Below are 14,130 nucleotides of genomic sequence, written 5' to 3' on the forward strand. Positions count from 1 at the left end.
GTCCTGGGGTAGACACAAGTTATATTGGACACAGTCCATGTCCCGCCTGGGGCTCACAGTCTTAATCCCCATTTTACAGATGAGGAAACTGAGGCACAGAGAAGAGAGTGACTTGTCCAAGGCCACACAGCAGACAAGTGGCAGAGATGGGATTTGAACCCAGCTTCTTCTGACTCCTAGGCCTGTGCTCTATCCGCTAGGCCATGCTGATTGGATTATAGTCTACCTACCCCAGCACTTTATATGAGGCTTGGCATACAGTAAGTGCTTAACAAACACAATTATCGCTATTATTATTATTAATAAAAACAGACAGGTCCAGGAGGGACTCGAAGGACAGTCTCCTTGCAAGAACAGCCATGCCTCGTGACTGTGGCTATGACAAGGAACATATTCATTCATTCATTCGATCGTATTTATTGAGCGCTTACTGTGTGCAGAGCACTGTACTAAGCGCTTGGGAAGTACAAATGGGCAACATATAGGGACGGTCCCTACCCAACAACGGGCTCACAGTCTAGAAGAGGGAGACAGACAAAAAAAAAAATAAGACATCTTACCGAGTGTTATTTCGTACTTTCCCAAGCCCGTAGTACAGCGCTCTGTGCACGGTAAGTGCTCAATAAAGAGCACTGATTGGGGGCAGTTGGAGGGACCAAGGGAGTGAAAAGAGGAAGAACCAAAACCCAGCCAAGAACAGCTTTCGGGTGCTCACTGGAGGCGACAGATGGTAAAAGACCGAGTGGCTGCCCTGCACAAAAACCTGCGCAGAAGCCCTAGGTCAATGGGGCCCACCAGGCCTGAAGGAAATTAGATGGACTCGAAAAGAAAAACCAGAGTGCAGGTCTGTAGTTTACTCAAAATACAGGGCTGCTAGGTTAGTCTCTGCTGGGGTGCTGTTCAGGATGGAGAAGAGCTGGGGAAGACGATACCGGCTGGAAACCTGTGGTGGGCTGATGGATGGTTTGGTTGGGATCGGCCCGTTCCCCGGCCTGCAGGCAGAATGCCCAGGCCCCCAGCCCAAACAGCTGGCACAGGCCTCCTTCTTAAAAGACCTCCTGGAAAGGAGATGCCACCATCTCCCCTGCTGACTCTTTCCTAAGCTGTACATTCCTAACGGTCTCATAAATATACGGCAGGAAGTACCTGTTCTCTCTCTTACTTGTACTGTAAGCCCCAAGTGAGGGCTGATTATCTTGCATCTACCCTAGTGCTTAGTACAGCGCTTGGCACATAGTGAGCACTTAACAAATACCACAATTACTGCTATTAAATTTTAGGGGCCTCCCCATCTCTGGATACCCAACCGATCACTTCAGAGAAACTCCAGCTTCGGCTTGGAGAAGTTAGCACTCAGAAAGGGGAAGGTGTCTACGGAGAGAGAGTGATGGAAGCCAGAGGATGGGAAGCTAACGGGCCGATGTGGGAGTTGTGACAATGGGTAGCTTGGATTAGGCTGGGGAAATAATAATAAATAATAATAATGATGGCATTTATTAAGCGCTTACTATGTGCAAAGCACTGTTCTAAGCACCGGGGGGGGGGGGTTACAAGGTGATCAGGTTGTCCCACGTGGGGCTCACAGTCTTCATCCCCATTTTACAGTGGAGGTCACTGAGGCCCAGAGAAGTGAAGTGACTTGCCCAAAGTCACATAGCTGACAAGTGGCAGAGTCGGAATTTGAACCCATGGCCTCTGACTCCAAAGCCCAGGCTCTTTCCACTGAGCCACGCTGCTTCTCCAAAGAAGAAATGGTATCCCAGGTCACGGCCCTAAGGGAATCTAGGGAGCCAGGGAATGGAGAAATCCAGTTAGGGCAGAGAGGTTGGAGGCCGAAGCAGGTCTCTAGAATGGGCACAAGAATAATAACTGCGGTATTTGCTAAGTGCTTATTATGTGCCAGGCGACACTGGACACTCCCGTCCCCTGAGAATCAACACAAAAAAAATGGTGAAATAAAGAGTGAGAGGCACCCCCCGCAGAAGCGGAGAGGTGGAAGGTGCACAAACAGACCCTACGGACAAGTTGATGGGAACAAGACTCTGGAGTTATTAGAGCACTGGTTAGTTCGGTGTGTGATTCTCAACTTGGGGGGTGACTGGAAATTCCCTCTACGGAAGAAAAATGGCCCAGAGGGACCTCTGTGGGCAGAAGACAACAAGATGAGATTCGGCTCAGAAACAGGGAAATCACCTGAAATCCTAGAGATCCCATGAATTGGTGCAAGTCCAGAAGCACTGATGGGGAAGCATGTCCGGGGTGACAGTAAGGAGCGGGTGCCCTGAACGGGCAGGGTAGTTGGCAACGTGAGAGGCCAGTGCTCTGTGGCGGGGCAGAACTTGGTGAAAACAGCCCTTCTCTGCAGGAATTAGGGAAGAGCTGAGCATTCAGTGCTCACATCGTAAAAACAGGCAATGGGCTGAGAGCTGCTCGGAGCACCTGACCCTATCGAGAAAGCCTTTCAGAGGGAAGTCCGAGGGAGCTGAGGAAAACAGAGTAGGGAAGAATACATGAATCTGAACCAAGAAACCCCAGGAACGGTTGACAGTGTGGCCTGTGGGAGTGACCCCCAGGGGGAATGGTTGGAATTGGGAACAAAAAATTGCATTAAATGGAGAAAATCTTGCCACCTGGGAGAATTGAATCTCCAAGCGAGGGAGATGGAGAGTGAGCTGTCCCAGGGAGGGCCTGGATGGACAAGGGCTACAGCGTTCCTATTTCTCGCCTTTTGCTCTGTGTCTGGCCCAGGCCCTCTTTGGGGGTCATTTGGCTGAGGCTTGGGGGAACCCAGGGGGAACCCGGGGGGAGCAGGGAACTCCAGGGAGGTTCAGGTCTAGGCTGGGTATTCTCGGAGGCTCCCGTTTCCAGACTGACCTGAAATCATGGACTTACCCAGGGATGGGACTCTTACAACTCCAGCCACCACCAGCCCCAGCAGATGTAAACTTTATGAAAGTCTGAATTTGTCTGGATGGACCCCGTTGAATTTCGGAAGGTTGCCAGACCTCCGTCTGCCCCCTGCCAAGTTTTCTAGGGCTCTCCCTCGTACTGGGGAAATTAATCAGGGAAAAGGCAGTTTTGCAAAGATCTCCCCTTTGCTATTCTCTCACTCTCACCCCGAGACCTGCCTGCGGCAGCAGAAGCTAACCCGGAAAAGGGTACAGAGCGGGCCAATAGCTAGGGATTAGTGCCGAGTGATGAACGGGCTTTGGTACCTTTGTTGGTGGGCATGAAGTCTTTGGCTTTATCTTTGCAGTAGTGCAGGCAGCAGGAGAGGATCAGATCGTCGTTGTTTCCCTGTAGAAGGACACTGTTAGCTGGGTTGGGGGAAGGGGTAGCCCGGGGCCCTGTGCCCTGCGGGGAGGGGTGTTGCCCTGTGGGATGAGGGGGAGCGCAGCACCTCGCTAACTGACTCACGGAGGGGACTTCTCTCTAGGGGTAGGGTGGGAGACGATGGTCACGTTCTAGTCAAGTGGGTGTTTTCTTCCCATCCAATTCTATTCTGAAAGCAGGCACCTCGGGTCCTGTCTTGTGAAGTGGAGAAGGTGGGCCCCTTCCACTACCGGACTGGCTGCCCTCCTCTTCCCCCCGGGCTGATCCGTCAGGGACCTGGTCTGTGCCGTCTGTCCCCGGCCCCTCCCTGCCCTCCCCGGTCACACCTGCTGGCCAGTGATGTCCTCGCTGCGGAAGGCGATGGACTCGAGTTCGTTGCCACGGCTGGTCAGGGCCCGGAGGCAAGAGTCGCGGCTCTCGAAGCGCCGCTCTAGAAACTCGATGGACTTCCGGGCCTTCTCCTGCACCACACGGGCGTAGCCACCGGCTCGGTGATCGGTCTCCTGCCCCTTGGCTAAGCCGTCCAGCTCATTGATCACTGGAGGACAAAGAGCGAAGGCTAAAGAGACACCAGGGATAACCATCGCCCCACAGACCCATGCAGCGCCTGGCCTTACACCTAGGCCCCTCCTAAGGTCCGTAGCTGAGCAAGGCCTTCCCTGGGCCCAGTCAGCTCTTTTTTGGTTTGGGCTCTTTGCCCGCTCTGCACTGCCCTTGCATAGCGTTTCCACCTCTCCCACCCTTACACCCTGCTATGGTTATGGAGCCCAGCCCTTACCAAGATTCCCAGGAACAATGGGGGGTGGGGAGGAGAAGGTCAAGAGAACTGTGTCTGGACCTCTCACTGGACGGTGGTCAGTTCAGGAGAGCTAGGCTGCAGGCCCAAGACGGTTCCTGACCCTTGAGACGAGACCCTGTCCAAGTCCACAGGGCGCCGTTATCTCTCCTTCATGCTGACTAGTTGGCTCCTGCCTGGGCAATGCCACGGGAGCTGGCTCCGCCTACCTCAGCCCCTCCCCAGTTCCTCCTTCTTACCCGGGGGATTTTAGATCCTTCTCTGGAGGCGGTGTCTAAAAGGTGGGGGAGGCCAAACAGGCTTCCTTTCTCCTCTTTGGATAAGCACCAGAGTTGAGAAGTGTTCCCAAAAGATCAGGAGCTTTGGGGAGGAAGGGAAGACCTCCTCCTGGGCCAGGGGAGGGGCGCTCTGCCCTTGGCCAAGATCCGGTCAATGTTCTGGGCCACAACCAGGCAAAAAGCAGTATCCTTGGCAGCTCGATCAGCCCTGCTCTGCTAGGTCACAACTGGCCCTTAGGGGAGGGGTCACAGCTTTGGCTAAGTCCAGCTCACTCTGGCATAACACATACCACAACAAGCATACTAGCATGTGTGTGTGTGTGTGTGTGTGTATGTGAGGGCGGGGGGGGGAGAGAACGAGTGAGAAAGAGAGAGAGAGAGAGTGCCTGCCTAGTGTGTCTCAGACATGGCTCCATTTCTGGTGAAGATTCTTTCCAAGATTCCAGCCAAAAGCCTGAGATCAAGTGGGAAATATGCACTCCTTGGGGGCTCTGGGAGAGGGTTTGGGGTCTGAGGCCTCTCCTCGGGGCTGTGATTCACGGGCCAGGGAGTCGGCATGAGCAGGCTGTTCCGTGGTAAGGCTGGCACTCACTGTCTGGATATTCAGGAGTAGCCCCATGAGTGTCCTTGGTGGGCGTGTGAGTGTCTGTGTGTGATCTTTGTGAGTGTGGGCACACGGGGAGGGAGAGAGAGAGAGAGACACACACACACACACACACACATAGACATGCATGCACACATGCACTCGGCGCTGCTATTCCAGCAGTCTGAAGCTGCAATTTCCACACAATGCAAGACTGGGATTCAGAGGGAGGGGGAGCAGGGCAGCAAACGGAACATCAAACAGGAAAAGCTGGTATTCCATCCCAAAATCCGCTTTCCTGCTTCCAAACTAAACAGGCTTCAAAGGAGAGGCTTGTTTGTGCTTCTGCACCAGGCAGGGCTTCTCAATGCTGGGGTCAGGCTCGAGGAGCATGGAGCAGGTTAAAGAGCAAGAGAAACAAGCCCGATGGAAGGCTGCAGCCTTAACCCCTTATTGCCTTAGAGAAAAGGAAGGGGGCTCAGCGGGGAATAGGAGCCCTCGGAGGTGTGAAGCGCTGGTGTCCCTCATGGCACCGGGGTGGGGGAGCCCCACTGCCGAGGAGAAGTTCAGTGGATGCTGTGGAGTCCAGGCCGGGAATCCAGCTGTACCAAGCATCTGTCTGTCTCTCACTGCCTGACTGCCTGCCTCACTAAGGGGCAGAAGAGCCCGAGGCTCCAGCCCAAATCCCCAACGGATATGCCAGCAGCCTGACTCCTTGCCTGCTGACCTCCCTGCCCTGCCCTGCCCTGTCCAAGCACACCATTTAGTTAGTGCTCCTGGGCTGAACAGAGCTGCCCCACCCCAGGGTCCCAAATGAAGGAGGGAGGGAAGGTGCCTGACCTCGACCTGCCCGGAGGCCCGTCTGTCTGCCTGGGCTTGCCGTGCCCTGGGGGCAGACACTTCTGTGATGCGGGAGGGAAAACCCCGTTGCACCTCCTGGGTCAACAGGTTTCTGTTGGTCTGCCCGGGCGGCGGGCCTGGCGTGGGGAGGGGAGAGCGGGGAAGGATTAGGGTCGCAGGGGTGCCAACATTCTCAGGTGGTGTTAACGGGTTTCCCACAACCCCCCAGGGCTCCGTAAACTCTGCAGGGGCGGAGGCTTCCTGCCTTTTGTTTTCATCTCCCCACCCCTGGGCACTGAGAAGCTCCAAACTGGGAAGGCTTGGCCATGGGGCCCCTTGGCCCGGATGCCCAGGCCGGCTGGGCAGGCAGAAGGCCAGCCTGCCCGCAAGCCCCTTCTGTCGGGGGAAGGGACTCCTCGGCTACTTCATCTGGACCTCGAACGGGAGGCACCTCCTACAGAAGCCTTAAGTTTCCCAGAGTCTGACTGGCTGGGATGAGTGTGCTCTCTTCTGCCTGCTGTGTCACCATGGGCAAAATCACTTCAATTCTCTGGGCCTCAGTTATCTCACCCAGAAAACGGGGATGAAATACCTGTTCTTCCTCCTGCTTTGACTGTGAGCCCCGGGGGGGACAGGGACCGTGTCCATCCTGCAAAAAATGCCTCTCCCCCAGTGCTTAGTACAGGGCACACAGAAAGCTCTTAGCGAAAACCATGATTACAATCACCAGGAACCTCGCTCTGAGCCGCCCTCACCCACGGGATCTGTGGTAGACAGGCTGGGATTCTTCCATAGAGCAGCCCGGGCCGCTGGGAACTAGACAGACTGGGGCAGAGGTCTGACACCTTTATCCTCAACTTTCACGGGCCTCGGGGTTGCACTCCTGACCGGATGGAAGTGACTGCCCGCGGTGGGGGGGCCTGAGCCGAGGGCTACCTCCTAGAGGGTTGGCCGGCCTGGCCTTGGGCGACACTGGCCAAAGGAATCCTACCTCGAACCCACAGGGCGATCGGGAAAAGCAACAAGACGATCAGACCAAAGGCATCTAACCACTTCAAAATCCTCCCAGCCGCCCTGCCAGACCACCCAGCAGCAGTGCCGTTATCTGCCAGGGTTTCAGTGTTTACCAATAACGGGAACCAGCTTTGCTGTTTTACTGCGAGCTTTATAAGGATAAAAATAAGGGCCGGGCTCAGGGAGCCTACAGTTGCCGGGACACAGGAGTCCATTTGCTCCGGCGCCTTAAGCCGTGGGATCAGCTGCAATAATCTGCCCTGCTTTGATTGTTAAACAATTTCCCTTGCCCCGCTCTTTCCCCAAATTCTCGGCAAATCTCATTTTACACCCGCCGCCCGGTTCTGCCTTCCCGGCGCATGGGGCACGAGGAAAGTTGCAGGCGCAGGGAGGGAGGGTGTGTGTGTGCCTGGGGGCCCCGTTGCCGGCATCCCCGACCAGTCCCGCCTGACTCACCGATGAGGGGCACCACTAGGATGTACTTCCTGCACTCCAGCAGCAGCGCCAGGCTTGCCAGGTGGTCGATAAAGCCGTTGGTGTCTGGGACGAGGAACAGGGGTCTGATCTCCAGCTCCATCTGCCTCATCTGACTCTGGTCCTCCAGCACAGCCTGCAAAACATCAGGCAGGCCGGGGAGTGAGTCAGCCTTCGAGGGAGTGAGGGTAAGGCCCTGACTCTCGCTGGGTCAGCTGCCTGCCCCTCCGTCCGGCCGGCAACCAGCTCCGGAGGGGAAGGGAGCCCCCGCCGGAACCGGTGGATAGAAGAGGGACGAGACTAAACCGGGCCGGGGAGATCCGGGAGGATGGACCGGGCCCAGGGCCGAAGGAGTGGGTGGGGAGACCTGGGCCCGGGATAGGGATTCAAAGCCTCCACAGCCCCTCTGGATTAGCTCCGTGTGCCCCCTGCCTCCTGGCTGAGAATGGGGAAGCAGGGTGGGAATCCGACAGGGAAAAGCGACAGGGCTGCCCGGCCTTTAGGTCTTGTGGAGGTGGACTTAGCCAAAGCAGAAGTCCCCAGAACCCCCTGAGGACCCCGAGAGAGAAAGCCCAGGCCGGGGCCCAACTGGCTGCATCCTCTGGGGACTTGTCGCCGGAAGCGCCTTCCCCGAGAAACAAAGGATGTGTGGTGGACGGCGTGCAGGCAGGTGCTGTGGGAAGCCAGGGTGCCTACTGAAAGGTGCTCTTCTGGTTCTGGCAGCGGGGACAGTAAAACTGAAAGGCCGGGCCTTCAGAAGAAGAGGGCGGCCTCCCCGTGACCTGCCTAAGACCTCTCCTTCTGACTAAGGTGATGCTGCCGCTGCCTCTGCCACCACAAGTAACTGCAGAGACCAGTGATGGAACGCAAATTTGGGGGAGGCTTGGGCTCATGGCAGCCTTAACAAACCCCTTCCCCCTCCCCCTAACTGCGCCAACCTGGGGGAAAGTCCCACCGCTTGACACCACTGTCTGGGGATTTGGGGTTTGTCTTGTTGCCCCCGCCAAGGCTGCCAATCACCGGAGTCACTCTTTCCAAGTGACCTGAATTCACCGTGGGAACGGAACAGTGTCAAGAGCCAGCCCGGGGCCTGGGCACCTGCACCCCCGGAGCTCCGGTAACTATTTCTGGCCACCGTGGCTCCACCCAGACATATTCTCAGCCTATCCCCTCTGAACTTTGGTAATTTCACTCAGGTTTTGCCTGCCGGGAACCTCTTTTCCCATCGTGGTCCGTTTTTCTAGCCCACTGGAGAAGCAGCCTGGCCTAAGAGGAAAGAGCTCGGGGGAGGTGGGAGACCTGGGTTCTAATCCCGGGTCCGCCACTTGTTTGCCGGGTGACCTCGGGCAAGTCACTTAACTGCTCTGGGCCTCCGTTTCCTGACCTGTTTGCCTTCCCCCCTGAGACTGGGAGTCCCACCTGGTAAGGGGACTGTCCACGTGACTCCAGGACAGTGCTTAGCATGTAGTAAGCACTGAACAAACATGCAGAAGCAGCGAGGCACAGTGCATAAAGCATGGGCCTGAGAGTCAGAAGGTCATGGGTTCTAATCCCGGCTCCGCCACTTGTCTGCTGTGTGACCTTGGGCAAGTCACTTCACTTCCCCAGGCCTCAGTTACCTCATCTGTAAAATGGGGATTGAGACTGTGAGCCACACGTGAGACAGGGACTCTGTCTAACCCGATTTGCCTGGTATAGTGCCTAGTACAATGCCTGGCGCATAGTAAGAGCTTAACAAATACCACAGTCATTATTATTATTATTGTTATTACTATTTACATACATAAACATGTATGTAAATATGTATACAGAAATAAATCATGAAAAACAGGGCCCTGTGCCTCTCCCTTTAACCTCTCCTCCAAATTCACTTACATCCACTCACTTCCTTCCTGGGCCCATGGAGATATCTCAGCCGAGACTTAGCCCGGGATCTTTCCCAGAATACGTGACTCTGCTAGGATTCTTGCTTTGAGCCTGGGACCGGTCGACCTGGACTCACTCCTTAGAGGGCATGGAGAGCCACTCAGAACGTCACCCGGCCTACTTCGGACCAGGTGGCTGACAGGGATGGGGTGAAGATGCCCGGCATTCCGCTGAGCATGGTGGGAAAAGAGGAAGAGGCTGTTTACCCTGTGGTGGGAAGGAGAGGAAGGAGGAGGAGCAAGGCTCAGCCACAGGGCTTTATCTAGGCTTTGGCTTGGGCCCAGTAAGAGGTCCAAGAGGTGAGAGGGCAGAGTTGATGGAGGCCCCCTCCCCTCCGCCCCATTTCCCCCCAAGAGACTTCAAGCCAGGCAAGGTTTGCATCCCCTCTGCCCGGTCACAATGCCACCCGCAGGCAACTTCCCCTAGCCAGGCTCTGCCTGGTGAGTCAGCGCACAACTGTTTCCTGTCCCCGACATGCCCTCCCTTGGCCTCAGAAGGGTTAAAGGGCACTGCCCCCGCTGCCCCCCGAGTGCCGGCCGGGGTCGGGGAGGGGGAGATCAGCCTGGTTCGTGGCCCGGCAGCAGCGATGCCGCAGCAGCGGCAAGACTCGGCTGGGGGGGGCTGGGAGTTTGTGGGTGTCCCTCTGCTTGTGTCCATCTTCCTGGAGCTGTGCATGTGTGCGCGCGCGCGCGCATTTAGGGTGCGCGGCATTTGCCCTCCCAACTTTTCCAGATTTTACCCGTCAGATTCCTGGCAGGCGTGCCAGATTCCTGCGCGGCGCCTGTGCCGGCCGTCACGTCCCATTCCGCTCCCCAGGCCGCACGGTGAGAGCAGGACACAGGATGCGCAGGGAGTGAAAGAGTGAGGTCGGCGGGGACCGTGCCAAGTCCCCGCTCACAGCCACGGGGCGCTCGGGGAGCAGGGGAAGCGCACGGCTGCAGAGTTCAGAGGCCGCTGGCGAGATTTATTTTTGTTTGTGTGAGTAAAAGGCTGCTGAAGCCTCTGGCTGGGGGAGGGGGACGGGCTGGGATGCAGACAGATTCTCCCTGGCCCTGAGCCAAGTACCAAGGGGAGCCAGGATGCTGACCCAAAGGGAGAGTGCCACGGCCACCCTTTCCCACTCCCGCCCTCCCTGGACCTGGTGGCCCGGGCAACTCATGAGAACCAAGTTCACGCTCTATCTTTCCCAGGGACCGGGTGTTTTACAGAGCCGGAAGGCCCCACTCGGCCCAGGGCTCTGGGCATCGGGGGAGGAAACAGGACATAGATAGAGGGGGTTGGAGAAAAAGTCCTCCCGCCTGACATTGCTCCGGTTTCTGCTCCCAGGCTCCGAGCCTTCTTAGGGCATTCAGACCTCGCTTCCGCCACCCCCATCTGCCCACACTGGAACTCTGAGCGGGTCAGAGAGGACCAGATTTAGGTCCGGCAGGGGTTTGGGCTGAGTAGGCCATGCCATTCCCCCAGCCCCGAGGACTATGACCACAGGGCGATGAAGAGCCCGGGGGAGGAGCACAGAGGACTCAAGGCTCTCGGGGAGGGAGAGGGATGGGGCCGAAGCCTGGTTGGAGATGCCCATCTGTAGCCACTCAGCAGGCACCAGAAGTGGGGGATGTGGCAGAAGCAGGCAGGGAGGTGTCTGTTTCTGGGCTTCATCCCGAGCAAAACAGGGACCAAGGCATGAAGTCAGAAACATCTGAACCCGGAGAGTTCCTAAACCATCCTCTTCCTGGGGCTCTCAATTGGCAAACAGCCCTGGGAAGACCAGGGTCCAGGTTGGCTCCAGCTGGAGCTGTTTCCCAGGATGGGAAGCAGAGTGTTGCCTGATTTTGGGGGTTCTGACCCCCTGCTTCCTGTTGGAAGGGATGGGGCAGGGACACTGACCCTCTGCTGGAGGAGAAGAAGGAAGAGGAGGAGGAAGGAGAGTGGTCCCTTGCAAATGTACGCTGAGCTGCACTGCTAGGGGTGATTAGAAGGTATCAAACACTCCTGGCTCTAAGGGTCGATGAGCTATGAGCCCCAGGGCGGCGGTGGGCAGTGGCTGAGCGGGGGCTTCCCAGGAGCGTCCATCTATGCTCCTCAGACCTTGAGCCTTACCGCAAAGGTGGCGGACAGCACAGGTGCTGGGGGAACCGAGCCTCCCGGGCCGGACCCACTGCAGAGGGAGCAGAACCCGGGGGCTTTGCCGGAAGATCTCCCTCCTCGGGGTGGGTGCCGGGGGCCCCTGAGGCGAGGGGCTCCGGTCGCCGGGGAGGCTGGAGAATCGCTCAGTCTGGAAGGCGGCTGCCCTCATCCTCAGACGTGCTTTCCTGGCCCAGCGCGAACGTGCCCCCGGCCTGGGAGACCATCAGGGCCCCGCCGGCCGGGAGCCGGGGCCGGGTGTCCGCCTTCCGCCGCCGCCACCAGGCACCGGCCCGCTCCCGTACAGGTGTGGGGCGCTGCGCACGCGCCCGCCCCATTGTTTCCCCCGGGGGGAAGCGTCAATGGGAGGCGGCTATATTTAGAGTCCGGCTCCGAGGCCGCCACAAAGGAGTGGCTGCATCTCCAGGAGGGAGGCGGGTGGGCGGGCGGGCGGGAAGGGGACAGGGGAGCGGAGTTATTTTCAGAGCACATGTCATCGCTGGCTGCGGAGCGGGGCCGCTGCTGTAATGCCGAGCGAAACAATAGCTGTGGCCGGAGGAAGAGCCTGTTATGTTTCAGGTGGGATGTTTGCCACTGCTCAGGAAACCCGACCGCTCCCTGTGGCAGCGGCACAAATCACAGAGGAGCCTCCCGGAGGCGAGGAAGAGGAGGAGGAGGAGGAGGAGGAGGAGGAGGAGGAGGAGGCGGCAGCGGGGGGGCTCAGGGCCGCACCGGAGCTGGGGCGAGGTGCCAAGAGGCTCCACCCTGGGGCCGGTGGGGAGGCGGGATTTCCAGCGGCAGGTTTGACCCAGGGAGCTCCAGGTTGAAATGGAACACACCCGGCCTCCCGGGCTTCCCCTGCCCCTCCACTTCTCTCCCTGGACAGCGCATGCGTAACTACACACGGCGGGGACCCCCCGGGGGAGGGGGCTGGGCCGGCAGAGTGGCCCCGAGTTCCAGAGGAAGGATGCGCTCAGAGCAGCCAGCCCTGGCAAGGCTGCATGGGAACCCAGGAGCCACCGCCGGCCCCAGGCTCTCCTCAGGCAGGGCGGGCCAGAGGATCTGACCCGGCGCTTCGGGGGTTGGCTGGGCCTCCGCGTCTGAGCCTGTCTGCACCTCAGCTCCAGCTGCACAGACCCCGTGAGCTGCCCACACCCTCTCTGACCTCCGGCCGGCCCCGTTCGCCGGGCCCTGTGCGGCTCCGGAAGGAGGGAGGAGCGTGTTAGGGAGCGAAACCAGGCCCCGCCTTCCCCAGGCCCCGGAGCCCCCCGCTCCCCTTCCACCCCCCACCTCAAACCCCGGCCCCAGCCCCGGATGAGCTTAGGCCGGGGGGTCTGGGCAGAGCTGAGGGGGCCCGGCTGCGGTCCTGGCTCCCTTCCTGCCTCTGCGGCCATTAAGGGGCCGGAGGGGCTTGTTCAACCTCGTCTTCCCATCTCCCGCTCCGAACATGTGCGGTTCCTGTTTAGCTGCATCTGTAAAAGGCGCTGGGAGCTGGGGACTTGCCTTACACCTCTCGGTTAACACCCCTCTGAGACTGCGTGGAGTTCAGAGCCGTTTAATTTACAGCCCATCGCTCCGATCTTAATTTACTCGATGCTCCTTCATTTTTTTACCTTATTGTATTAGTGCAACCCAGGTACCTGCCAACAACAAGGGCCTCTCTAGCTGGGAGCCTCTCCCTCTGCTCCCGGGACAATTTCTACCTTTGCCTTGGGATCCCCTCCCGCCTCTCCCCTGCCCCCCCTCCAAATTAAACCAAAAGAGGAAAAATAAGAAAAGGTTAAAGTGGGTTTGTAGAGACGAAGCCCAGTGGTTCTGGGCAGGGAGCCAATGGCCCGAGGGTACACACATGTGTGCATTCTCCCAGAAGGGCCTTCACCGGCCCTGTTTTACAACCACCTCGGCACAGACTGCAGGGTTCACGCATATGGCCAGACAGATGTGTCTGGCTTACGTTCAAGGCTGGAAAATGAAGAATTATGGAAGTGAAGGGCCCTGGGCATTAAAAGGGGGAAGGGCGGGGGGGGGGGGGGGGGAGAGCATTTTTCCTCTGCTGAGAAATCCTCCTGTGGGCTGAGAGGCTGGAGGAAGGAGGCTGATGGGAGGCAGCACGGCCAGCAGTGGTATATGGAGGCCCACTCTTAAAGGGGCCGGGACAACTCGGTAAGAGGACGGGGCCTCCGCACAAATGCCAACCGGCTCATCCCAAGTCCCCGGGGCAGTCCTCTCAGACAGGCCCCGGGTGGGTCACCCTGTTGAGGTGCCCAAAGGAGCTGGGTCCCTCCCTCGGGACCCACCCCCGCCCTCCGTGGCCAAGCCTCTTTCCTCCGGGAGGGCCTGGAAACCCCCGGTGACGGGTAAAAGCTCTGAAGGGAGATCCTGTTCTCAGAGCGCCACTAGATGCCACCCATGTTCACTGTCCTGAACCCGAGGGCACCTCCCTCCCACCCAGACTAGAAAGCTGGGCTCTGTCACGTCAGAGGGTCCCCAAAGAGGAACAAGGATGATGAAAGCTTGAAAAAGAAGCTCCGTGGAGGAAGGTGTAACGGGAATTGTTTAGCCTGGAAAAAAGGCGGCTGGCAGTCACACATAGTCTTCCCCTTGTACGATGCTCTGTCCAAGTCGGAGCTCAGTAAGCGCTGGGGGTGATACTACAGAGGAGGCTGACCGCCCTGCACATCTTTACCTCCGGTGTATTGGACTTCCCCAGGTGCTTGGTAAAGTGCTCTGGCACACAGTAAGTGCTCAATAAATGCCACTGATCGACT

The 14,130-nt window shown here is 58.1% G+C and overlaps 1 protein-coding gene across 1 annotated transcript in view; it reads right to left on the minus strand.

Annotated features, from left to right (window-relative positions):
* Nucleotides 1-14,130, minus strand: part of SMG6 (SMG6 nonsense mediated mRNA decay factor) — a 193,929-nt gene that overhangs the window by 5,041 nt on the left and 174,758 nt on the right. The window contains exons 16-18 of the mRNA XM_038759125.1: nt 7,301-7,454; nt 3,660-3,871; nt 3,216-3,297 (exon numbers count right to left, since the gene is read on the minus strand). Coding sequence (XP_038615053.1) covers nt 3,216-3,297; nt 3,660-3,871; nt 7,301-7,454 — 448 coding nt within the window. The remainder of the gene's footprint in view (nt 1-3,215; nt 3,298-3,659; nt 3,872-7,300; nt 7,455-14,130) is intronic.

This window comes from Tachyglossus aculeatus, chromosome 17 (assembly GCF_015852505.1).
Source record: "Tachyglossus aculeatus isolate mTacAcu1 chromosome 17, mTacAcu1.pri, whole genome shotgun sequence".
Taxonomy (NCBI): domain Eukaryota; kingdom Metazoa; phylum Chordata; class Mammalia; order Monotremata; family Tachyglossidae; genus Tachyglossus; species Tachyglossus aculeatus.